General features: G+C 49.4%; 1 protein-coding gene and 1 long non-coding RNA gene across 6 annotated transcripts in view; one reads left to right on the forward strand and one right to left on the reverse strand.

Annotated features, from left to right (window-relative positions):
* Positions 1–2,288: 2,288 nt before the first annotated feature.
* On the reverse strand, positions 2,289–7,928 carry Tmem200c (transmembrane protein 200C). 2 transcript variants are annotated; one of them, XM_087194773.1, is made up of 2 exons: positions 7,279–7,928; positions 2,289–4,683 (listed from the first exon to the last, which is right to left on the reverse strand). In XM_087194773.1, the coding sequence occupies exon 2, from the start codon at positions 4,584–4,586 to the stop codon at positions 2,880–2,882; it is 1,707 nt and encodes a 568-aa protein (XP_087050899.1). In that variant the 5' UTR covers positions 4,587–4,683; positions 7,279–7,928; the 3' UTR covers positions 2,289–2,879. The 2 variants fall into 2 exon arrangements, with proteins under 2 accessions (XP_087050899.1, XP_087050894.1); XM_087194768.1 differs by lacking the exon at positions 7,279–7,928 and adding an exon at positions 4,960–7,037 and having other exon boundaries at positions 2,289–4,870.
* A 1-nt stretch (position 7,929) lies between these two features.
* The window catches only part of LOC147830173 (uncharacterized), a 49,477-nt gene continuing 32,544 nt past the window's right edge, over positions 7,930–24,862 (forward strand). For 2 of the 4 annotated variants that reach the window (XR_015444757.1, XR_015444760.1), the window contains exons 1-3: positions 8,472–10,687; positions 10,784–12,056; positions 13,804–13,888. This is a non-coding gene — a long non-coding RNA (uncharacterized LOC147830173). Of the gene's footprint in view, positions 8,218–8,471; positions 10,688–10,783; positions 12,057–13,803; positions 13,889–24,862 lie in introns of those variants that run through there. The other 2 variants (XR_015444758.1, XR_015444759.1) reach the window with 2 other exon arrangements.

Consider the following 24,862-nt stretch of genomic DNA (forward strand, 5'->3'; position numbering starts at 1 on the left):
TCTTCCATCTGCCAGCAGAGTAATCAGTGTCTTTCTCATAGAATGGAAACAATAATAATCCCAGTTCAATAGAATTGCTGTGTAGATTAATTGAAATACAGGTAATACATGTAAACCTGGTAGAACAGTACGTGGCTCACAATAAAGTGAGTGAAACTTAGCATTATTATTGCATAAGATGTCTGCTCATGTGAAAGTTAAGATTGCGAGTTACTACAGTCAGAACTACACAGGACTTCTTCAATGTGAGGAAGTCCAAGACTCCTAGCAAGACTTATAAAACTGAGTTCAATTTTTCTTATCTTCAGGGGAAAAAAGAGAGAATCTGGTTAAATTGCTCACTGACTAAGCTAGCTATAAGTTGATTCTAAACTAAGTTTGCTGAAGTTATTTCATTTCAGAGGGTCTATGGGAGGAGCTCAACAGCCAGAAGAATTTACTTATTCAATCTGATTAATAGTATTGGGCAATTAGTATCATTAAGTATAGACAGTTGTTGAGACTGGATTGTCTAAAGTTTGTAAGGGATAAGGGGTAAAAATTATTCTCTTCAGTTAAGGTAGACAGTGGCCTGATTATTCACCAAGTATTGTTTCTGTACATTTTCTGAGGACTGGAAGCAGCACTGTACAACACCAGGACCCAGATTTTCTCTTACATAACATAATCTCTTAGTACATAAAAGGCCCGAGATGCAGGATAATGGAGGAGAAAACAGGGAAATTTGACTTTTGTTGTTGTTGTTGCCTGGAAGCATGAAAATGCACCTCGGACTGTTGTCATTTAATAATACCTGGAGGGCGTATTGCACTTTTTTGTCACTCTTATTAATGTAACCGCACTTTTGCTCCATAAGAGAGCTCAACACATTAATCCAGAGCTTTAAGTGAGGTATTAGCTTAATGCAGATCCAATCTGGGGGAAAAATTAAGCCTTTAAAAAATGTATTACAGAATGGTACACAAGTGGAAATTGATGAGGCGTATTCACTCTTTGCCAAGTTGTGTGCAAATCTGATATGACTGATTGTCTAGAGGCGAAAACCAGTACCCTGAACTTCAGTAAAGCTTTTCGAGCTGAAGGCGATCACAGAGATTACCTCCTGCAACAGAGGCCCGGAAGGATTAAGTGATTTGTCTAAGGTTATGCGGATAATGAGTGGATAGTTCAGATTTCAGGCTAGTGGAGTCTGGGGAAGGCCACTTCTCCCATGGCGCGCATGGTGCCATGGTCATCACAGTGGCCACGGACACTGCTGATAGGGCTCATCCTCTGGCCCGGTGCGCCCCTGGGCTCTGCACATCCAGCCCCTTCTGCGCTCCCCACTCTAATGCAGCTCTGTGAGGGATGCCATGATCTCTTCCTTTTACTGATCAGATTCTGAGACTCGCCCTGGCGACATACTCAGGCTAGCAAATGCCCCGAGCTGCGATCTACTCCTAGTCCCGAATCTACAGTCAAGAGGTCCAGCTGCTCCATTCATGAGTGCATTTTCCACTGGTTTCCCTTCCCTATCCAGGATCCACACTTGAACCTCCCACAAGGACAGGCTGGCTCCCTGGACTTGCATGCAAATGGCCAAGAGTGCAACACCCTTCCCAGGATTCGAAGGTCACACAGAAAGGGAGGACACCAGGACTACAAGTTCATCTTTGTCTCCTGTTCTTACAAATCAACAGACTCACTTCTAATAGCATCAAGTATAAACAGTCTGCTGACGTACTGAAACACCAGCCTTTTGCCTATGGATTTAAGACCAAACCAAAGAGTGAAATCCAAGAGGTTGGGAAAAGAACATTAGGCCTCATGCTCTGTCAGTTAATGTTCTGAGGTTAACTAGAAATAGTATAGAAATGTGCTATTTAATACTTCATTCTACTTGAAAGAGAAACTCCCAAATGTGCAGCAACCTATGTTTTAAAGTGAAAGATATACTGGAAATTGACTGGTGTACTCACATTTTGGGAGAGGACAACTGGAGTTACAGTAGCAATGTCATAGCAGAATATTCTAGATGTACCAGATAAACTGTTAAATGCTTACGATACTTTAGAAGCGTTAGTTCCCAGGCAAAATGAAGTGATATTATGTTTAATTGTTTGGAAACTGCTTTTATTGAGAGTTTAAAATATTAACGTTATTTTCAATACAGTGTGGTAATACTCAATAAAGCGTGGTGTGGTTTCTATTGTGGACTGAGGGATGTAACAACCTAGCTAGCTCCACCACCGCCTTCCAGTCTGGACACCAGACCCTAGCAGTAAAATGCAAATACCCTTTTAAAAATAAAGAGGTCCTTGGTCAGTGCCTGAGCAGAGTGCAGTGGGGCAAGGAGAGCACTCTCTTCACTTATTCATGCTTTTGGCTTTGACTTCATTTAGAAGGCTCAGTTCGGAGAGAACCAGGCCTCCATGCTCCGCAAAGGGAGGGCGAATAGAGCTTGTCATTCACAAGCAGCTACGGAAGAAACTAGAGGCAGAATATAGGGGTTAGGAAATGTAGGTATACCCCCAAAAGACTGGAGTAAAGTGCACAGTTACTGTCAAAAATATATTATTTTGATCCTAAGAAAATTAAGAGATTTTTATCTAACGAACTAGATTGCTGACCTTTTAATACATTTGGTTTTCATGGAACATACAATCACCATTGGACATAAAAAGACTAGTTTGCTTTAAAAAAAAACACAACTTTTGCTCGGAGTTATCTACAGGAATCTTGCGAACACAATTCAAGGGTAACATTCTGCAGCTCTTTGGATATGGTATGATTTCCTCGGATCAATTCGCAGGGGAGTTGAGGGGCTGCTAAGGAACGCGCAGATTGAAGTGGGCCATTCTCTGGCGTCCTCTCTTGCCCCAGGCTGGGCTCCCCTTTCCCTAGTCCCCGGGGCTTTCTTCTGCCCCCACGGCGTGAGACCGGGAGATCATGAAGAGTTTCTCCTTGTTTGTAAACTGCCTCTGCACCGGGTGGGGTGGCTCGGCCTTGGGCGGCTCTCGGCCTGAACCCTCAGGGAGGTGCTGCTCGCCCCCCACATCGGAGGCGGCTGCACAGTCTTGCCTGAGGCTGTCCGCTGAGTCCACCACCGACTCCATGGAGGTGCCGGCCTCCCGCAGGGGGGTGTAGCCCTTATTGCTGCTGGCGGACGGGTCGTCCGATTGTGAGCTCTGCGAGTCCCGCCTGCTGGCCCCGGGCGATTCCTCCAGGTGCGGGGGAGGCGAGGGGGAGGAGGCTGCGTCGGGATGGGCGGAGCCGGGGTCCGCGCCCCTCGGGGAAGGCGGGGTCTCCGGCGACGGCGGGGCACGGTAGTCCGGGAGCCCGCTGGTGCTGCGGCGCCGCAGGGCTGCGTACCTGCCGGTCCTGGGCAGGCGGCCGCCCTGGCCCCCGCTCTCTGGCTTCCCCAGCGCGCCGTGCGCCCAGGGAGCGCCGCCCTCGGCGCCGCGGAGGTCGGCCAGGCTCAGGTCGAGGGCGCCGCCCCGCGGGAGCTCCCGGGGGCCTCGCTCCCAGGGCGACTTCCGCCAGCTGCAGCTCGCGCCCTCCGCGTCCCCGTCTCGCTCGCGGTCCCCGGGCAAGGGCAGCAGCGCGAAAGCGCTCAGCGAGGAGCCCACGAGCGAGCTGGCAGTGCTCGGGCGTCCCCAGCTCCCGGGCGGGCTGCAGGGCGCCGGGCTGCTGCAGCCGCTGGCGGCCGGGGGCGCCGCGGTCTGGGGGCGGCCGGCCACACCGGCACGCTCGCGGCAGATGCTGTACACCGCCTCAGCCAGGCTCGGGGGCTCGGGCGGGCGGCGGGGGGACGAGGCCAGGTCTGCCGGGGACGCCGCGCGGGGGCGCCAGGCGCCGCGGGCCAGCAGCGCCGCCGCCCCGAAGGCGTCGCCCGGGCCCGCCGGCGTCCGCTCCAGGCCGCGCAGTTGCACGCGGCCCGGGAAGCCGTTGAGCGGCGCGGGCCCCGGGGGCGCGGCGGCGGCGGCGTCCGGGTCCTTGGCACGGAGGCTGTGCACGTCGATGACAGTGGAGTAGAGGTCCCGCAGGTTGATGACCTTGGTCTTCTTGTCGCGGTTCTCGTGCAGCACGGCGTTGGCGCAGATGAAGAGGAAGATGCCGATGCCCATGATGAGGGGCCCGAAGACCTTGAGCTTGTCAGAGTGCAGGTAGCCCGAGAAGACGCGGAAGAAGAAGCCCGCGGGCGCGGGCGAGGACGGAGCGGGCGCGTGCGTGCTTCGGGGCACACTTTCCGAGCTGGAGGGGGCGTCCCCCGAGGCGCTCCTAGGCGGGGCGCGGCCGCTGCCGCTGGCCAGGGCGCGGTGCTCAGGGCCCGCGGGGGGCAGCTGCCTGGCCCCCTCCCCTGCGGCCCCCCCAGCTTTGGGCCAGTAGCCCACCACGGCCAGGGCGATCCCCACCAGCAGCACCAGGATTCCGCACAGGGCGATGAGCCCCGAGACGGAGCACAGCTTCAGCTTGCCTTTCACCACCACCACGTCGTTCTTGCGCCTCTTCTTGGCCTTGCGCTTGCGCTTGGGCACCTGGCCCGGGGGGCGCAGGGGATCCTGCTTGCGGGCGGAAATCCTCAGCAGGCCGCCGGTGGCGATCATGGCGAAGCGGTGGAGCGCGGGGCTGGCCGCGGAGGCCGGGCGGACGCTCGTGCGGGGGCCGCCAGCTGCCCGCTAGCTGCTCCGCCACCTCCTCCTGCTGCGGAGCAGAGGAAGACGGTCAGAGAGTGGAGGCTTGGCTGCAGCGACATCCCACGCCCGCAGTGGCCGGGCTCCGGGTCCCACCCCGGGGCGCCCCACCCAGGGCCCTTACCCACTGACCCCGCGCCCAGTGCCGGGACCGGGCGCGCGTGGAGAGTAGGGGAGGGAAGCGCTGCTGCAATAACCTAAAGATGGGTGGTGATGAAACAGTTTGAGGGATGCCTCTGTCTGCCTCCCCACCCCGCACACATCCCCTAGGTAACCCAGCCCTTACGCTTCAGGCCTGGTGTTCCCACCACCAGCCGGTACTCGGTACTCGGAGAGGGGTGGAGGGCTTTCCTGGCACCTCTGTCTCGCCAGAATCAGAGACTGTCCAAGGCAGGGGCTGCAGGGGTGTCAAGTCCCGAACTAAGCCCAGGACTCTGCGGTGTGGGCCCCAGGTCACTGAAGTCCTCATGTACAAAGGGGAAAAGAATTTGCCTCAGTGGATGAAAGGAAAGGCCATCCACGCAGGGAGGCGAGGCGGCTTAGTTACTCCGGATACTTTATAATACAGTCCGTGGCTGAGAAGGACCCGAAATGTCTCAAGGCTCCGATAGATAATAAAACCCTGCACACGTCGCCTTTCTCCTAGTTTGGTTCCTCCGGCCAAAGGAAAGCAGGCCCCGCTCACAGCCTTCTCCTCTGGACTCTGCAACATCTGGACAGCTTCTTGGAGCGGAGTCTTTAGTTTTAGGTTATAGTTATGTAACCGAGCTAGTCCTTCTGGCCTACCCTCCTCCCTCCGAGGAATTCCCTTAAAGCTATCTCATGCTAGATTTCACCTGGGAGTTTGAGAGGTCCCTTGGAATCTCTAAGAGAAAGCTATCTCTGGGAAAATGAGTGTGAAACAACAGCAAACAACAACAACAACAAGTAGAGCAGCACTGTGACCCCCTCCCCAGCGATATGCCCGCCCACAGCATGGAACAGACTCCCAGGATTCAGATGAGTAGACCGCTAAGTAGATAAAGCTCTCCGTTCCCAGGGATGGGCCCTGCCACGGCATCCCCTGGGGACAGCTGCTGGCTCCAGCCTTTTCCTGAGGTCCTTTTTGGGAAGGTAGGGTGGCCCTAATCCATGGACTGTCTTGGAGGGAGTTTGTAATAAGGCCTGCATAGGTGAAATGCACAGATGCCTATTTGTGGTTATCAGCTTCTTAAAATTCCAGCCTCACAGTTAGAAAGGGTTCCACTGGTCTGGTTACCTCCTGTATCAGATGCTAATATAAAAGGTGTTGCTGAATTTCAAAGATGCAGTTGTCCCTCATAGGCCTTTTGGATTTTTATCCTTTCTAAAATAATCCATGCTTTAAAATAAATTGCCCTTTGAAAATGTGGTATTTCTTGCTTTTAATTGCTGTTGGGTTGAAAAGCATTGGCCCTGTCCTCCTCTCCTTGCATCGCTACAGGCTGAATCTTTCTCCATGTAGTAGGAAAGCAAATGGCAATCGACTCTTAGTGATGTCTGCAGATCAGTATCTCTTTGGAACTTAGTTCAATCGCAGGAAAGGCTAGTAGGCTAGGGAGGGGTCTGCAGAGAGAATCCAACTACACACTTTTTAAATTTTGTTTCTAAGACCTGTAAGTACAAATCTTACCTCCCCCAGATAATCACATTTATCATGTAGTTGCAGCATAGACTGCTGTGACAAACGCTAGCCTCCAGCCTCTTTGATACAGTCTGGAGGTCTGTGGTTATCTTTAGAAGGCTTTAAGGACTAGACATTTTGGAAGCAAACTCAGATTGGTCTGCGGCTGCCTCTCCCAGGGGAGAAGGGCTGCCTTCGTGGTGGGTACCGGTAAGGCGCCCCAGAACGCTGGGTATCCAGGGGAGAAAGGGAGCCACTTAGAGCTCCCTTCCGCTAGGGCTCCGGGAGCCAGCGAGCTTGGAATGGATTTCAGCAAGCGTTTACCAAAGATCTTTAAAATGAGTTTAATAGCTAGTAATTAGCTCCCTAGTTTATTATTCTTCAGCTCTGCTGAAGGCTCAACTCCTTGCCGGCGCCTGGCCACCCGACAGGAAAGGCTGACCCGGGTCCAGTGCCCTGGGAGACCCCCTGGCGGCTTTCCTTTCACCTCACCCAAGAAACTTAGCTTAGATGCAGGCTGGCTGCCTGGCGACCCACTGCCTGCGCCGGGCTTCCCGCGGTGAAGGCGTGGAGGATGGGAAGCTAAGGAAGGATGTCTAAAAATACAACTGCTTCCAAGAGAGACATTCAAGTTCCCTCCCCTCCTGATGGATTGAGCCCCCCGGCGTCGGAGGCTCTGCGCCCGTGGGCCGAGAGCGCTTGAGGCCTCGGCCCGGCCCCCTCCGCGGTGGCGGCCTCCGTGCCGGGGTCACCTGCGCGCGGCGCCTGCGAGCGCGCCCGGGAGGGAGGGGAGGCGGCGGGAGCGCAGGAGCCCGCGGAGCCCGGGCCCCGCCGCACATCTGCGGAGCCCGCGGGGAGGCGCGGTGCCTGGGACACGGCGGGCCGGGGTCGGGGTCTGGGGCGGGGGCGGGGCCGGGCAGGGGACAAGATGGCAGCAGTCTCGGCAAACGATCGCTCACTTACCCGGGCAGGGCGCGGGCGCGCGGGCGACACAAAGGCGGCATGGAGAAACTTTTCAGCCCGAGCCGACGGCGGGCCGCGGGGACAGCGGCGCGGGGGCCCCGGGGCGCGCGCGGCTCAGCGGCCCGGCACGGGCGAGTGTCCCGGCCGGGCTAGCGGCCCCCTCCGGCGCCGTGGCGGGAGCCATTTCCAAGAGTTTCCAAGAAGTGCCGGGTCCCCGGCGGCGTCCTGCGTCCGCTCCAGCCGGCCCCTCCGGCGCTCCGCCTCCCGCGCGCCGCGTTCCCTCCCGCGGCGCTCCCTGGCCGCCGTGAGCCCGCTTGGTCCCCGGCCTCGCGCCTCTTTTGTGTGGCTTCGGCGCGCCGGGCTCCGCCGGGTGGAGTGAAGCTCGGGGCGGCCGGACTGGCGGCTGTTGCTAAGAGACCGGAGCCATGACACAGGGAGATTGCGGCAGGATGGCAGTCGCTACCGGCCCGGATCGGCGGCTCGGGGGCGCCCCCGCCCGCTCCTCCGGGCCCCCCTCCGCGACCGTCCCCGCGTCTCCGCTGCTTTTCCAGCCCGCCGGCCGCCCGTCCCTTCGGAAGCCAGGCGCCTGGGAGCTGGGGCGCGAGGGCAGGCGCGGAGGCATCGCCGCGGGGCGCAGGGCGCCCCACCTTCCCGCCCGGGTCGGCTGGTTCGTCGCTGCCCACGCTGGCAGCTCGCTGCTTTCCCCAACTACCTGTCTGCGTAGCCCGAGGGGCCCCCAGGCCCGGCCCGCCTCTCCCGGGCGTCCCCCACCGCACCCGGGAGCGCTCTCCGGGGAGCCCGGCGGTGCCCCGTGCCTCTCCCCCTGGGCCTCTCTCTGCGCTTTTGTGGCCTCCACCCCGCGACGCGACACAGCCTTGGCGGAGTCACCCCTCCCACCCGGGAGTTTGCAGTGTGGACGCCCGCCCGCGAGCGAGCACAGTAAGTTGTTCCCCGCGAGTTCCGGCCGGCGGGGCGCTGGGAGCTACCGCGCTGCACCCTCCCGGCTCGGTGACGGCCTGACGGGGACCCGGGCTCCCCGGACGCGGCCGGCCGGCTGGGGCGCCTCGGAGGTAGGCATCGGCTCCGAGGCTCCTCCGCGGGCAGCCTCCGCCGCTCCCACCCAGCCCGGCAGTCGGCGTGAGGAGGAAAACTGGTTCTCGGGAGGGGACGGGTTAGCAGAGCGGAGAGGGGCGGGGGCGTGGGGTGGGGGCGAGGCTGCCCAGACACCCCGCGTCACGTGCGGACTGGGGGGAGCGGCGCCTTCCCCCGCGCGGCCCTGGCCTCTGCGCTGTAAAGTAAAAATGACAGAAAAGAGAATTTCCGAGTGGAATTTCCCCACGGGGTATTGAGAAAGTAAGAAAGATTTTAATTATCTATTGAAACGAGGCAGCCAGGATTCAGGAAGAGAGCCACAGAGGAGTGGATGAAGGGAGTGCGCCTGAAACCTGCGATCCAGAGGGAAGCATTCCGCGGTGGCGGCGGCGGTGGGTGCTGTCTGTGGCATTTTGCTGTTTAAGGGTCCGCAGGAGGAGAGCTTGGCCACCTCAGTTCGAGCTCTGAGTGTGTTCTCATGTGCACAGCGTCCACCCAGAGCGTGCATTAAAACACACAGAGAACAATAAAGACCCAAAACTGACAGGTTGAACGATGTTAATGTGATATATGCATGAGGTGGGGGTGGAGGAGAAACGCATCCTACAGGCGACAGGAGCCTGTTGGGGAGGCGGCCCTTGTCACCCTTGTCAGCAAAGAATGAATCTGTTATGATCCGAATGACCAGAGCCCACCTCCTGCTACCTGTCTTTTCCTGTGGGACGGAGAGTATTAGCACACAGGCTACGACACAGGGAAAGTTTTAAACCCCACCGTGGACTGTTCCCCTTTAGAGAAAGCACTAGAAAAGAGAAACAATCGAACCAAGTCTGTGGTCTTCTAAAGCCTTTTTGGCTCTGGATGTCCAGATTTCTTGAATCAGACAATAATCTGGTGTTTTGCAAAAAGGTGAGACCTGCAGCTGCCAAGGGCCAGGCTCCAGCTCCTGTTCTCAGAAGACAGCTGCACACAGGAATGAAGTGGAAGAACTTCATTAGGGTTTTAGGCAGATTAAGCTGTTAATAGTTTCAAATATCTGCATAAGTTATAGCCATCATTTGCACATTTAAAACCCATTTGAGGGATTTGGAGAAGAAAGGACTTTTTCTAGACAAGTGGGCCTTGGGACACAGCTAGCATTTTGCTATGTTGATGACTGTGACAGAATTTATGGTTTATCATTCAAAGGCCTCCTTCCAAACCAAGCTCCTTGGTACTTTGAATGGATTGTTCACAGGTTCAATAATTTTCCTTGTTTTCAGCTCCGAGTATCATTGAAGATCAAACAGAGCACATCTGTTTCCGGGGCAGTCCTTTACTCCCTCTGTAATACAGTATCCACAGACCTCCCCAGGACTTTGCAAGTTATGTGGAGGTGTTTTTGTAAAGAATGTCGATAGTCTTGGCCCTTCTGGTGTTGCCTCCTTCTCAGTTCACATTTAGGCTGGAAGGATTTCTGAGCTCATGGGGCACCGCTTCCCTCCTGTCGAGGACCGAAGGCTAAGCCTACCTGATTATGATAATTTGTGGATGTCTCCCAGGTCTGCACAGCCTTGGGGACATATTTTAGCAGGGACAGTCTGGAAGGAAGGCCTTGGGGGAAAGAAAGAGAGACAAGGAAAAAGATTAGCTTAGTTTCATTAGACTCTGACCTGCAACCTTTCATTGCTCAGTCTTTAGGAATCCTTATATAATGTATTCAGTGTCATAATTTATTCACAACTTCTCTGATCATCTCACTGCCCAGCTTGCCAGGCCCCCCTGAGCATCTGGGCTACCAGAGGGGAGACAGCGGCCTGCCACAGGCACACTCAGCCCTGTGTCCCCAGCGGTGTGCCCATGGGGTGCAGTCTGCTCATGCCAACAGCCAAGAGGCTGCCACCTCTAACCACTAACTCTCAGATTGCTCTGGAAGTGGCTTATCCTTTCCTCTAACCAGCTACTTTCAGTTATGTAACCAGGTTACCTCAGCTTGCTTGACTCAGTTTCCCTATCTGTAATGGTGTTAATGACACCCATACCCAGCTCAGCATTGATCTGATGAGGTTTAAATGAGTTTAATTGGGCTAAGCCAATGCTTAGCACATTATAAACACTCAGACTTAGCTAGGACCTCATGAGTCCTAGCACCCAGCTGGAAGCCCTCACTCTGTTCCACCGAAATTCCCCAGGATCTACATGGGGCCTGTGTGCACCACGGCACTCAAGGCAGGGTTCCAGGACCAGCCACTGTGATTAAACCGCCCCATCCACAGAACAGAGGCCCAGAGCCACTCCAGGAAGCCCACTTTGGAGGGCAAAGACACTTTCTCCATTGGTAATTTTCTCATTTTGCAATTAACCTGGGTCCTTTAATTTCAGTTTTCTGGATGAACTCAGATTTCATACTCATGTCACACTTCATTGAAATTAGAAATTTGCAGAATCACAACCAAGAGGATATTCTCCAGACCAGAGATCTGAGGACTCCAAGAAAGCACTGCCCGGGCCGTATCTACACGAGCAGAAAGAAGTCACCACCCCAGGTGGGGCTGAGGACACCGAATCTCCCATTCTTCCCCTTTTGGCCTCCTCTCTCTTCATGTCCTGTCAGGAAAAAATAAAATCATAAAAAGCATGACAAAAGAAAACAGTACACTAAGCACACAGCTGGAGTCACCAGGGTTAACAAACTAGCGTTTTAGCAGGGCATACATCTACCAAACAAACTATTTGCTGTTGTCTGAAATGGAAGCTTACCTGGGCATCCTGCATTCAGGGTGTAAGACAACTATGATGTACCTTGGTTGCTTCACAATTTTGTCATGGTACTCTTAAAGGCCGAAGAGCCTGAGAAAACAGAAAATGTGCAGTGCAGTGGTGGACTGAAGCCTCTGTAACGATCTAGATCTAACGTGTCCCCCAAAAGTTTCATGTGTTTGGAAGATGATTGGATCATGGGATGCTATACTCCTGAGTGGAACTATCCTTTCATAAGTTCAGAAATTCATACTCTAGGAGGCGGGGCCTAGCTGGACGGGTGGATCACCAGGGCCCCTCCCTTCTCTCTCTCTGCTTCCTGGCCATCATGGGCTGGGCAGCTTCCCTCTGCCATGCCAATCCACCATGCCCATTTCTGCCTTGCAGCCAGCTAGCCGTGGACTGAACCCGTGAAAACTGTGAGCCAAATAATCCTCTTTTCCTTTCATTTCTGGATGTCCCGGTGCTGGGCAAGTGACTAGTACAGCTTCATTCATTTTCTGGGAATAGAATCAGCAGGAAGAGAAGAAACTTAGCTCAGGATGAATGGAGCAGCCCCAGAGTGCACGTTTACTAATGGGCCGAGTGAAGCCTTAGGGCTTTTCCTAGGTAGAGGTTACATGGTTTTCACCTGCAGCTTTTCCCCACAGGACGCTGCTGGCTAGAGGGACAGGTGCTTGCCTCTGCCTCCAATCCCTAGGGCCCCACAAATGAATCTCTGAAGAGAGAGAACTCAGCTTCACTTTCAAGAACTACGGTTTGGAAAGCAAAGATAAAGTCAAACCAGTGTGGAGGTCATGACCGGGCCCCTTTCTTGTGCTTATGAGAGATATCCAAGAAGTTCAAACCCAAGCCCTTTCAACTCAAAGCCCAGGATAAAGAAATAATACAAAGTCTAAGCGCCTTCCTTAGAGCACACCTGACAGGGTTTTCTACCTCTGTGCCAGGTAAGTGGATGTGGCAGTGTCAGCCTCCGTTTCTGTCTCCAGTCCTGTTCATTCTTATTATTACAAATAACCCCACTCTGAATTGCAGGCCTACCAGAAGGTTGTTTTCTCTAACAAGTGGGTTCATTCTCTGTACATTCAATTTTCCCAAATAGCCTGAATTTTCTACTGTTTTCCATAAACAACGTCAAAGTGGGATTCTGTGCCTTGCAGAGTAATTTGAGGCCTGAGATGAAGATCTAGAAAGGGCGGCAGGCTTGAAAGCAGATCAAAGATGAGCTTGGAAAGGGCTTTGCCGAGAGGGCGACCTCAGTGGAGCCGCCAGGAAGAGCCCATAGCTATGTTTCGCCTGTGTTCCCAAAGTGCATCCAGTGTCCACCCTGACATTCATATTGTTTTGTATAATCTACGGTGTGGTGGACAGATGACTTTTCCTACTGAGAGCTCAATAAACTATAACTTACTTCTCTGATCTTTCAAAATTAATTGTGATGGGAGAGTGGTGTCTGAAAACGATCAAGACGTATGACGTATCTCAAATATACACGGATAAAAGAGAAGCATCACTGAGAGAAGAGCTGCTTTGGGTATGAAGCAGAAAAGAGGAGCTAGCTTTGGAAAGTAGCAGATGACAAGAGCCCAGGATCTTGGTACCTCCTGGGACCACAACTGATTCACCCAAGAGCATTTTGTTAGACACCTCTTTCAGGTGTGCACACAAAAGCCCTGTCTCCTGGTGGGTAGAGAGGGGCTGCAGCGAGAAAATAAGTGAGAGAGTGAGAAATGTTTCGCTCTTGCTACGTGGTATGGAGACATTTAAAGAGCGGCCTGGGGCTGCTCAGAAGGGGCAGTGAGAGAGAATGAATTAGATTGGGCGTCCAGGGAAGGCCTCCCGAGGAGTGATGTTCCACTGAGAGGGAGAGCTGAAAACGAACCATTTGAAGTTGTTCGTGTGAGAAGAAAATAGTTAAAGGACATGGCCTTATTAACCTATTGTCCAGTTCGGTCTGGCAGAGAGTCAGTGACAAGTACAACACCAGAGGGGAGAATCTTTAAGTGCTGGAGGCCTTTAGAAAACACACATAAAACTGGGATACGGTAACAGAACGTACTTGATCCTAGTCTTTGCTGTCTGTGACTCATGTGTGTGTGTGTGTGTGTGTGTGTGTGTGTGTGTGTGTGTGTGTGTGTATTGGTGGGGGGGGAACATTTAGCTTTCAAGTATCTTTCCAGTTGTGACCCCAGAGATAGCTGACACCTGAGGCGAATTCCGAATGTGTGTGTCTTACATGGGGAAGTTATAGCTTCCTGGCTTTTGCAGGTCCTGCCCCGTCTAGAAAATAGGCCTGGTGGGTGTTGGGCCTGACTTTAGCTTCTAAAGACCCTCTTTATTCTCGGAATAATCCTTAGATCCAGGCCATTCACACTCAGGTAACCATGCCCCTCCCAGCCTTGTTATGTTGAGCAGGCTACTGAAGTCTGAACATAGCTGTGGTGTCTGTAAGAAGCCCCTTATAGCTCCCCTCTCTCAAGGTAGTTGTAAGGAGAAGATGGGGCGAGGCGGTTGTGGCCCCGTCATCTCTGCAGAGTGCCCCTAGTTGAATAGATGGAAGGCAGAGCTGCATACTTGCTGCACATACTCCCCTCCGTGTGCATCACTGCCCCTACACCTACTCCGTAAATCATGCAGCCACCACCAGACTCAGCTTGGGATGTGGGCCCTGAGGTCTGCAGCTTTCTCTTTCAGATGTTAGCGGTCATGGTGGTGATGGTGAGGACCTCAGGAGCGCTTGTTTCCTGTCTCGCCCCTCCCTGGTCCTGGAGATGCAGTGGTGAGTGAAAGCTACCTATGAACTCAGGCTCCGACCCCACAGCCCCAGCAGGCTCTTGCACTTGCTCTGTGGCTCCAGCAGCTTCTGGGTCCCCGTTCTGTCTCTCTGACCCTCTCACTCCTCCAGTAAGCGCACTTCCAAGCAGGTTTCGGTTTCCCTAAATCTTACACCTTCCTGTTGGGACACCATGGCAGTGCCTCCATTTAGGACTTCAAGTGCTGACCCTCCCACACCTCAGCGTGGTTTAGAATCCCCATCGTGCTTATGCAGTTGTAAAATCATAACGCTGAAGGCTCACGAAGGGGCCAAGGAACCATAATGAGGACTTAAATTTCATAGTCCAAGGAGTGCCACCCAATCAGTTTTTTGCTCCACACATCTTTCAGATGGTCCCACAGCAACATCTACTCATTTTCTTTGGGGGTAAAGAAAGTCACAGCACAAAATACAGCCTCCTCCATGTCACATCATAAAGAACATGTATGTCTAATTCATAAAACCAACGAATCAGTTATCTACATCACGTTTTTACCTAGTGCAACTCTTCTTATCAGAATCACAAAAGATATGTTAAATTATTAAAACAAGCTCAAAGTGGTATATATTTCCCTTGGAAGGGAAAAGCATACATTTCGTCCCAGTAAATTTAGTCTGGAATTTCTGTAAAAGCTTACGGACAACAATCTGAGTGGCTTTAGAAGATTGAAGTATCGTTACATTGGAAAAGCATCACAAATATTGCTTTTCTGGTGCCAAAGACACCAACATTACTTCTTGACAGACAAAGTAATTACACAGCTTTCTATAGAGGCAAGATATTGGTATGGAATATTAGTGTACTGGAAGCTGATATGCAGAGAAATCAGAGACAATGTTTGAAATACTCCTGACTCCTGTTATTTTCCAGTCATTCCCTCCAAGGATCAGGATTTGGCTATGGAGAGGTCTGTAGAGAAAGAGCCAAGTATTTACAGCAGATTGTGTGAGGGCTTAAAACGTTTACCTCACAAAGCGTGGCTGTGGCGGATTCCCTTCACATTCCTCCCCAACACTTACAGCTTCTGACTTTGATGACATTAATATTAATGCAATGATTCCAGAAATTTTCTGGGAATTTGATACTAATCAGTATTATAGCTCTACTTTTTGGGGGGGCGTTAGGGAAATGATGTTTTTCCTATTTGGAGACAGATGTACATACATGGTTAAGACTGAGCATCCACAACCCAAGATAGGAGAGTTGTGTGTGATCATAATTTATGGTAGTCACTTTAAATGTGGACTCGCCAGAACCCAGGTGTGTTTTATGGCTCATTCTCCAAGGGTGAGAACTCACTCTCGAAGTCTTCAGCTTCCTTCTCCTGGGCTCTGCAGGAATCTCCCCCTCAGCGGTCAAATCTGAAGTCACAGGAGAGGCTTGCTGGGCAGGATGAGCTGTGCTTCTCCTTGGCAGGGTAGTTACAGGACGGAGGACCTGAACTCTCATTTTCGGTTTCCATCTCTACTGCTGGTGGAGACATCAACGTGTCAACAGTTTCTGTCCTAAACAAGACAGGTTCTAAACCCTGTCAAAGCAATGGCTTTTGTGCCTTTTTCCTGGGTGATCTCTTCACCACATAGATAAGGCGGGGACTTGAAAGTGTCCCTTGTATTAAGAGGATGTTGAAAGTCAAACTAGATAATGTGATTTCCTCTTTGCTTTCACATCCATAAAAATCTCAAGGGTGTATTACATAACCTCTTGGACCCAATACATATTAATGTACTATTTAAAAAGATACAGAATGCTGAATAGTTGGTGTTGAAGGATGTGATTAAAAGAAAGGTACTATTTGGCTTTTAAAGATTCCTTCCTGTCATCTGGAATTTGATTCTGCAAAACCCAAACTGGCTTTTTTATACCAAGCCCTTGTATTTTTATTTACAGCTGCAAAAACTGGGGTCATGTCGTCCATGTCATGTTCCTTGGGCAGCTTTCTCTGCCTTTCTGTGGGCATGAGAAATATTGGTTTACACCAAACATAGCAAAATGGCAGTGCTCCAAGCCACAGCAAAGCTGCTGTGCTTTGGTCTGTGCCCTACCTTGAATTAGCGATCCCCACACCTCTTCAGGAGGTGGGATGTCGGAGAATCTCAGCTCTTCCTGGAATACTGAGACGCAGGGCTGGACATGGGTCCACGTATGAGTTGGGGTTGAACCACGGTATGGTTTGCTTTGGTGACACGATGGCCGTATGTCGAGAGCCTGGTCTCCACGCAGGGTGCTCTCAGGAGGTGGGGGAGAGTCTTAAGAGTTGGGGTCGAGGTGGAGGTCACCAGGGACAGGCCCTGGAAAGGGGAGTTGGGACCTCAGCCCCTCCTCTCCCACTCATGGTGAGTGGCTTTACTTGCCACACAACTCCACTGTAATGTGTCACCATGGACCCACAGCCGCGGGCCCTCCTGATAGTAGCACAAGCCACAAGAAACTGCTTCTCTGCACAAATGGACCTGACCACTGAAGGCATTCGTTACAGCGACAGAAAGCAGACCAACATAAATCATGTAGCATCAGATTCTTACAGAGAAACAGACGAGGGATATGAATGGAGGAAAACCTGAAAATGATGAGCTTTTGTCTGATACCATTTTCCCCTTAAAACCGGCAAAGAACACAATCGTCCTCCCCGAGGCATGGGACACTTTGACCTAGTTAAGGAACAGGAGTATCTTTTAAGAATATAATTTATAAAACTCAATCTTAGGTCCCAGTGGTTAGCTAAGAATCTCCGTCTTCAGCCGTCTGTTTTGCTTTTGCCACTCAACTGTCATTGGTCACGCTGCAGCCACCACCTGCTTTCTTATTATTTGTCCATCCTGGCCTCCTTTATCAGTGCTGCTTTTCAGGGTTATTTAGCTCCTTAGCTACCTTGTTTCTCTGGAAAATACCCCAGAGGTATTAGTTGGCAATTTCCCCAACTGAGTATCATTTTTTTTCTGGCACATTTTCTTCATCCAAGCACTTCCTTTGCCTTCCCTCCTGCATCCCTGTGGGTGCGTGTGCCCCCTTTGTTTGGTCTCTGCACCAGCTGGGGTGCTGTTTACTCCCTTACCCTGATCATTAGTGAGCACACAGGAGCTCAGGGTCACAGGGGAATTCCTCTCTCTGTTCTTTGTGTACAATCTCGCCATGCGCACAGGGACAAGCACCAAGAGGCCTGTGCAGTTTTAAAACACAGAAAGGGCTCAACTCACTTTTCATCCATTTTTGAAGAAACAGTTCCTAAAGATCTCTTTACAAAGAAAAGGCAATACCCTCAGACCAACTCAGACACTGCTACTGTGTTTCTGTCCTCAGGATTTTATCAGTCGTGTTGAGCTTACAGATTTCCTAGCGTTTTCCCCACAGTGGTCCACATGGGGCTCGTGGTGATGGACTCGTTGTTTGCGGAACTCTCTGGAAGGCTTTCTAGGCTGGCCCTTCCTGCAGCCTCTGCCCTGTGGGACTCTCGGCAGGAGCAGCCATCGGCTTGTGCCTCAGCACCCAGCTGCTCCTCGCTAGGCCACAGCCCCCTGGCATTCACTCCTTTGGGATTTTTCTCTTCCCAAACCCATTCTCAGAGTCAGCGGCTGCTTCCTAGTTGTTTCTCACACCCTCCAATCATATGCAGCCGCTGAGTTTTTAGAGCTTTGCCAGTCACATGGGCCGGCAGCGTGTGTCGTGTAAATGATGCACTTGAGGAATTTGCAGGGATTACAGGGCCTTACAGCCCGAGGAGAGGAAGTTGTAAATGGAAGCCCCACTGGCTTTACTGCAGCTTATTTCATTTCTGAGGCTGCGACTCGCCCCCTCCTTTCCTGTTTTACAGCCAGCAGGGCAAAGCCTGCCCAGGCCCGTGCTTTCATAGCCCTTCCACTCCCCACCCTGGGCTGAGGCGCTGCACAGAACCCCAGGCTCGTGCCAGTGTGAAAAATGTCGGTGACCTGCGTCTCTGAGACCTTCCAGCTTGGAGGAGCGGCCTGGCCTTTAGCCAGAGCACCGATTCCTGCATTTCTTACGCTTGCTCTCTAACTCCTGCCACCGCTGCCACGCTCTTCACCTACTTTCTGATTTCATGCCAGTTGTCCCTTCATTAAACTAGAAAGTAGATTCAGTGAGAGCAGCTGCTTCGTCTTGTACCCTGCTGCGTCCTTAACATCAAAGAGGACCGGACTCCCACGCGCCTTCCGTGTAAGGGCAGCGAATGGGTTGGTTGGCAAAAGAGAAGTGCACAAAATGAAGTAGAAGTATTAGACAGTAGCCCATTAATCAAGCATGATAAAAATAAAAGATTGGGAAAGACATTCTATCATTTGGATAAATGCAAGAACATGCCGTTGTTCTCTGGAAGGAAAGATTGTACTGTAAGAAGGTCAAGTATTCCTTTGCCTTAAAGCAATTCCAGTCAACATTCAACTGGAATTTCCTTTTTAGTTTACTAATATTCTCCTAGAGATCTACTCAAAAGACATGAAAAGATATTGCCACATATGACTTGTACATGCATCATTGTGTATATCTAAAATGTACCAATAAATGTTTTGGTTCAAAAAACTAAAGTATAATAAAGCTGGAAGTGTAGCTCAGTGGTAAAGGCCTGACCCAGCATCCCCAAGGCCCTGAGTTTGATCTCCAGTACTACAAAAAAAAGCAGTAAACAATGAACAATAAAATAAATAAAATGTACCAGGCAATGAAAAAAAAGACATGCATGAATGTTCATAGCATTAATGATGATAACTTAAAAAAAGGAAAAAACCCAACTCAAATGCTCATTAACTAGTGAACAGATTATAAAAACATAGCACATCCACTCAGTGGAATATTACTCAGCAACAAAAAGGAATAAATCAAGGCCTGACACATGCTATAACACAAATGATAAAGACATGGTGCTCAGTGGAAGAAACGAGACACAAAAGACCACATATGGGATTTTATCATTCCATTTATATGAAAAGTCTGCAAAAGGCAAATCTACAGAGATAGAACGTGATTAGCGGTTGTCTGGGGCTGGGGTAGAGGAGTGACTGTAATGGAAATAAAGGTTTTTTCTCCCCAGAGGATTTCTTTCTGATGTGAAAATACATTCTAAAATGAGATTGTAGGGACAGCTACAAAACCCTGTAAAGACACTGAAGTCCATTGAACTATACACTTTCAGTGGATGAATTTCTATACAAGTGTATCTTGATTAAGAAAATAGAACATTCTGAAGTTTCTATGTAAGAACAGGAGGTCTGAATAGTGAAGGCACTTTGGCAGGAAGACTTGTGATGGGCATGAGGTAATTCCCAGGGGAGAGGTCTTAGGAGAATTTCTGGACTAAAGAATATACACAAAATGAGTAATAGCAGTAATTGAACAAAATAAAAACCCACTTTCATCACAGACCTGGACCAAACTCACACTGTAAAATCCAAGTAAACCAAAATGGATCAGAGGTAAAAAGAAAACCCAGGATTATTAAATATTGAGGAGAGAACACTGGGGGAAGTGTGTGAGACACAGGGCTTAGTGTCTTAAACATGACACCAGAAGCGTGGTCTGAAAAAGTAACAGCTGGTAATCTGGAAACCATCGAAATTCCAACCTTTGGGACTTACTTGGGGTTCAGCGCAGTCATAGAGCACTTGCCTAGAATGCACAAGGCTGTAGGTTCAACATCCAACTCCAACAACAAACAAATAAAAATAAAATCTTTTGTCTGACAAAAAACCCTGTTAAACGGATAACCTATGAATAGTGAGAAAATAGGTATAGCCCACTTATCTGAGAAAGGAGTCATATGTAGGATACATAAATAACCCTTAAAATGTAATAGTAAAAAAACAAACCCAACAAGAAAATGGCAATGTACATGAAGAGAGGGGACGTAGGGAGGACTAGTCCATGGGAAATATTCGTTCAGCATCCCTAGCTGTTAGGAAAATACAAGGCCAGAGTAAGTAATTGCTGCATTCTTGCTAAAATTAAAAAATAGTAAGAATGCCTAATGCTTGTGATTATGAAGAGAAACTCTTCTACATTACTGGTAGTAATGTAAAATGGCATACTTCCTCTTAAAATAATTTGGCAGCTTTAAAGAAAACTGAATATATTCTTATTATATGATTCACCTTTTACTTCCTGGACGTTTATCCCAGAGAGACGAAGACTTGTATCTACACACAGTCCTATACACCATTACTCATAGAAGCTTTCTATGAATAGTCAAAAATTGGAAGCAAGCGAAGTATCTTACAACAGGTAGAATGGTTAAATCAACTGTGGTATATTCACACCCTGGAATACTACTTCACAATAAAAGAGAACAACTACTGATTTAAGTAAAAGCTTGGATCTCAAGTGCTGAGTGGAAATGCCCATCTCAAAAGGTTCCTGCTGCCTAATTCCTTCTGGGTGATATTCTCCAAATATCAGAGTTACAGGGACAGAGGACAGATGAGGGGTGATCGGTAGTGACGGGAGACAGCTTAACTATGAGCTAGAACAAAGGAGATCCCTACGGTGGTGGTGGGGGGAGTTCTGAATCTTGATTTCAATGATGGTCTCGCGAGCGCGCACACACACACACACACACACACACACACACGGTAAAATGACAGAACTTGATACAGACATGGTACAATGTCGACTTGCTGAGTCTGACACTGTCCTATAACTATGCAAGATGGAACTAGAGAAAAAAATTAGATTAAAGGTATACAGAATCAATCTTTTTGTACAATCTTTACAACTTCCTGAGAATTATATTTTTTAAAGCTTAAAAATTGGTATGAAAAAGAATGTAGACACAAATGAATTATAAAATTTAATCATTAAAAGGATAATTCAAGTTATAACAAAAGATGCAGGTAATTTAAAAATATACAGATAGGTAAATCAATTAAAGAGATTTTAACACATGAAAAGTGATGCTTTTTGTCAGAAGTCAAGATTTTTAAATAAAATTTTCTAGGTTAGTTATTCCGTTAAAAAAAAAAAGTCCTTGCTTTTCACTATCCTCCAGAATGAATTCCAAATAGATAAATCATTTAAAAGCAAAATAATTATACCACTAACAAAATCAAAGAAAATGCAAATGAATATACATTGGATCTCAGGATAGTAAGACTGAAGTCATGAAAAAAATATATTGCTGGTTGGTACTACATACAATTTTAATACTTTAGTTAATTAATATCAAACTAAAATTCAAAAACAAAGAGCAAATTAGGAAAGAATCTCAATCTAGATACCAAAAGGTTAATGTCTTTACTATAAGAAATGGAAGAGGCCCGGCAGATCTCGCCCCTCCTCCTCTGGGACCAGCACAGGGCCCAGTCCAGAATCCGGGTCTTAAGGCAGGCCCTGGAGTCTCCTTAGGGCCGACTCTCATTTAGAAAGATGAGGCCAAGGGAAGGTAACACTTTTATGCTGTCTGGCAGCTGTCTATGAAGAGGGTTCTGGTCTCTCTGACCCTCTTTGGCCAAGAGAATCTCTAGTTTCTGTGACCTTGCTGAAGGGAGGCCAGGGGTGAGAGAGGTGGGAAAGAGAAGATCAGAGAGAGGCTTTGTTTCTGAGAGTTTCACTTTGGGGTATCATTTTCTGAGCCTCAAGAACCCATGTAAAGAGTATGTTTTCTTTCTTTTTTTTCAAGTCTGTACTAGTTCTCCTGAGTCTATGGAATTCTTCCCATGCCTTTGCTTTCTTTGAATCTTGAATGTTTCCCTTTGCTGTTGTTTCCTTTTGCCTCAGTGTGAATTCAAACAAGTCGTCCTCCTGGGTGCTTGATTTTCGGAGCAGACTTGGAGCTTAGCACTTGCCTGGAGATGGTTTCAGAACTCTCCCTCCCCACCTCAGTCTCCATCCCCCCTTGGAAAGTGCCTTGCGTCTGTCCTCCCTAAACACCACGCTAAACACTGGGCTGTCTGGGTCTCAGGTCTGTACCCTGTGTACTGCAGCATGAGCTCCAAATGAGATGGCTGAGGAGAAACAGAGCGCTGAGCTGGCTGCAGCTCAAAGTCCATCAAAACCCTTGTCTTAGACAACACTTTAAAAGTATGAGCATCCTGACTCTCTGTCATCTCTACAGCCTTCCTGGTTCTACTTCCTGATTCACATCAGGATGGTGAAAATCCCACTCGCATTCACTTGGGTCTGGGTCTTCAGATAGCTCCCAGGAGTCACCCAGCTAGCCTGGTCCAGTAACTGATATTCGCAGGACACATCTGATGCTGCACCTAGGAGACTTAGCAAAACCCTCCTGAAGATGCCTCCCTCTCCTTGGCTTTCATTGTCTAAACCTCCAAGAGACTCAACAGATCTGAATTTCAGATAGGGGGTGGAGGAGGATCAGGTAGTGGAACCCTATTTAAAATTTCTGCAGAAATCATGAAAAGAATGACTAACAAATGGATCCAGTGGGTCTAAGAGTGAGCTAAATTTTTAGCAAAAAAGTCAGAATGCCTAGAAGGTGCCAGATGGACAAGGAAGCAGTGTGCTGAGCCTCAGGAAAGACATCGCATGGTAGTAAATCCTCCACACCCTTTCCTCAGTGTGCATACCAGCCTGTCAGTCTGTGAGGACAGCGGTACCCAGTAATGATCCTCAGCATTTGCCAACTGCAGAAACCATCATAAGCTTCTGTTTACTCCCAAGACAGCCCTGGCATTGGGGTTGGATTGATTCTTTCCATAGGGCACACAGAGAAATTGAGGCAGGGTTTTAGCGGGAAAGGGATGAGTCAGAGTGGAATTAACCTAAGGAATAGTCTTTATGTTTCTTCCTGCTGAGTGTGCTACAGAAATTTATAAATTGTGCAAAATGACCATGGCACCAAGACCACCTCTTCAATCGAGAAACAGCGCTTCTGTTGTAGTTTCACTTATTTCCCCTGGCCAGAGGTAGCTTGGGGGTAATAATTTGCAAAGATGAAAAGTCTCAGCTTCCATTAGCGACCTCTAGGGCTGCTGTCTGAGAGCTCAGCCAGGCCACCAGTGTTGGAGAGGGGTGCTTTCTCCTTCGAGGCTTTGAGCTGATTCTTAGAGGGGTTCTGTGTTCTCTGTTGAGAAATCTCAGGGTCGATATGGTGGGTATGTCGTGTTTCTTGAATGAATGGCTAGGTTATTTTGAAGAGATGAGCTGAGGACGTAGCTCAGTGGAAGAAGAGTGGTTGTCCAGCGTGTGCACAGCCCATGGTTTAACCATTGTTTAACCAAAATCAGGACATATCCAACAAGCCCATTGAATCCGTGGCGTTGGGAAGATAGGGGTGAAGGCTCTGACTGAGAAATGGCTGTTGCCATGGTAACAGTAGGGTGGGCAGGACTAACTCTGGTCCTTAACATTTATTTTAAAGTAGTAATTGTCAAATGTTCTTGAGAATCCCCTGGAGGAGTTAGGTTATGGGTCTCACCCCAGACTTTCTAGTTTGGTAGATTTGGAGTGGTCCCTATAATTTGCATTTCTTTCAAGTTCTCTCAGGTCTAGCTAGAGACAAATCCAAATTCCAGTTGCCATTTGTTTTTCTAAAGGCTGCAAGCTAACAATGGATGTCACTGATGAATCTTTGCAATGAATGCCATGATAGGAAGCACTAGCTCAAGTGAAATACTGGTCCCCCCAAATTATATTCCTCTCATTAGTAGACCTGTGTACAAATGATGGCACTCAGTATTGTGGTTTGAATTTCACCAATAAATCTTAGTGGAATTTGTTTTCTTCCTTCTTGTTCTATAAAAATGTGCACAATAGCCTCAATTTTGCCTTTGGGGGCCATGGAGTCTAAAGTATTTTTTGGCCCTAGACAGAGAAGCTGGCCAACGATGCTGATCTGGGGGTAACTTAGAGGACCCCTGCCCCAAACTGCTTTTATCACATTCTCCTTTGCTCACGGGCACAGTCTACCCCACCTGTCACTGAGCATCAAGTGCTGGCACCCTGACACTCTAGATAGGGCATGCAGCGGAATTCAACAGAACTCGTCCTCTGAGACTCTGGGGATTCTCTGGCCAGGCCAACTTCTGCCCCAACTTCTGCCCTCCTGGGAGACCTCCCCAACATACCTGCAGCAGACAGTCACCTCACCAGCTAGGTGTTGAGTAAGCCAGCTGAGGATAAGTCTTCAGGATTTGTTAAATTCTGCGATTCATCTCTGATATTTATGGTACATACAGTTGCTTCGTTTTCTCTTTAATGATGAATTGCCTGTTGCAGTATTATTTGAAAATTAGTGCACTGAAAAATGTTGCTTTTTAGAAAGTCTTGTTTTGTCCCTACTCTCCAATTTTGGTGTCAATAGCAGATTCTCAATATTAAAAACTGCTCAAGGTGAGGTGTTTTATTGTAGCTGGGCTTGAAGGAGGAGTGCCACCTGACTCCTACCAACTAATGAAAGTTGTAATTCTCTCTAAAGAAAGTTCTCTCATCTTGATTCTTGTAATCAAAGAATGAGTCAGCTGAGGGATTCAGCTTCACCTCTTTCTTGGGCTCAGACTCTAGGGAATCCTGAGAAAAGCAGAACGATGTAACCACAGGATGGCAATTGCTTTTGCTGTCATATCGCACATGTTCCATGGAAGAAAATTGCTTGCTGTTTGTCTTTTTCACATTGGAACTCACAACTGCGAAGCTCCTGGCTATTATAAAAGTTAGGAGAGAGCAGTGGAGCATAGTCCTTAAAAGAGTTTTAGAGTCAGCTGAGCTAAATCTGGAAAATCTCATTTTTCCACTAAGGTATGAACTTGGCCACAAGGACACCTCTCTCCGCATCATCTGTACATGTGCAATGATGTCAAGATCAGGTGCTCGAGGGGGTTATAGGGATTATAATCGATAATGTGCAGAGTCCGTAGAATAATACCTGGCCCATGGCTTACTGGGGCTCTACAAATTGTAGGTCTATGTAAAGTGCTTTATTAACTGGGATTTAATCATACCTATAGTGGTGCCTCCCAACAAACACATCCATC

The sequence above is a fragment of the Heterocephalus glaber genome, unplaced genomic scaffold (genome assembly GCF_053883595.1).
Source record: "Heterocephalus glaber isolate CG9 unplaced genomic scaffold, H.glaber_assembly_v1.0 deba00000331, whole genome shotgun sequence".
In the NCBI taxonomy this organism is placed as follows: domain Eukaryota; kingdom Metazoa; phylum Chordata; class Mammalia; order Rodentia; family Bathyergidae; genus Heterocephalus; species Heterocephalus glaber.

Bases quoted from the DNA above. Each gene is read 5' to 3' on its own strand.
- Tmem200c (XM_087194773.1), bottom strand. From the start codon at position 4,586: ATGATCGCCACCGGCGGCCTGCTGAGGATTTCCGCCCGCAAGCAGGAT.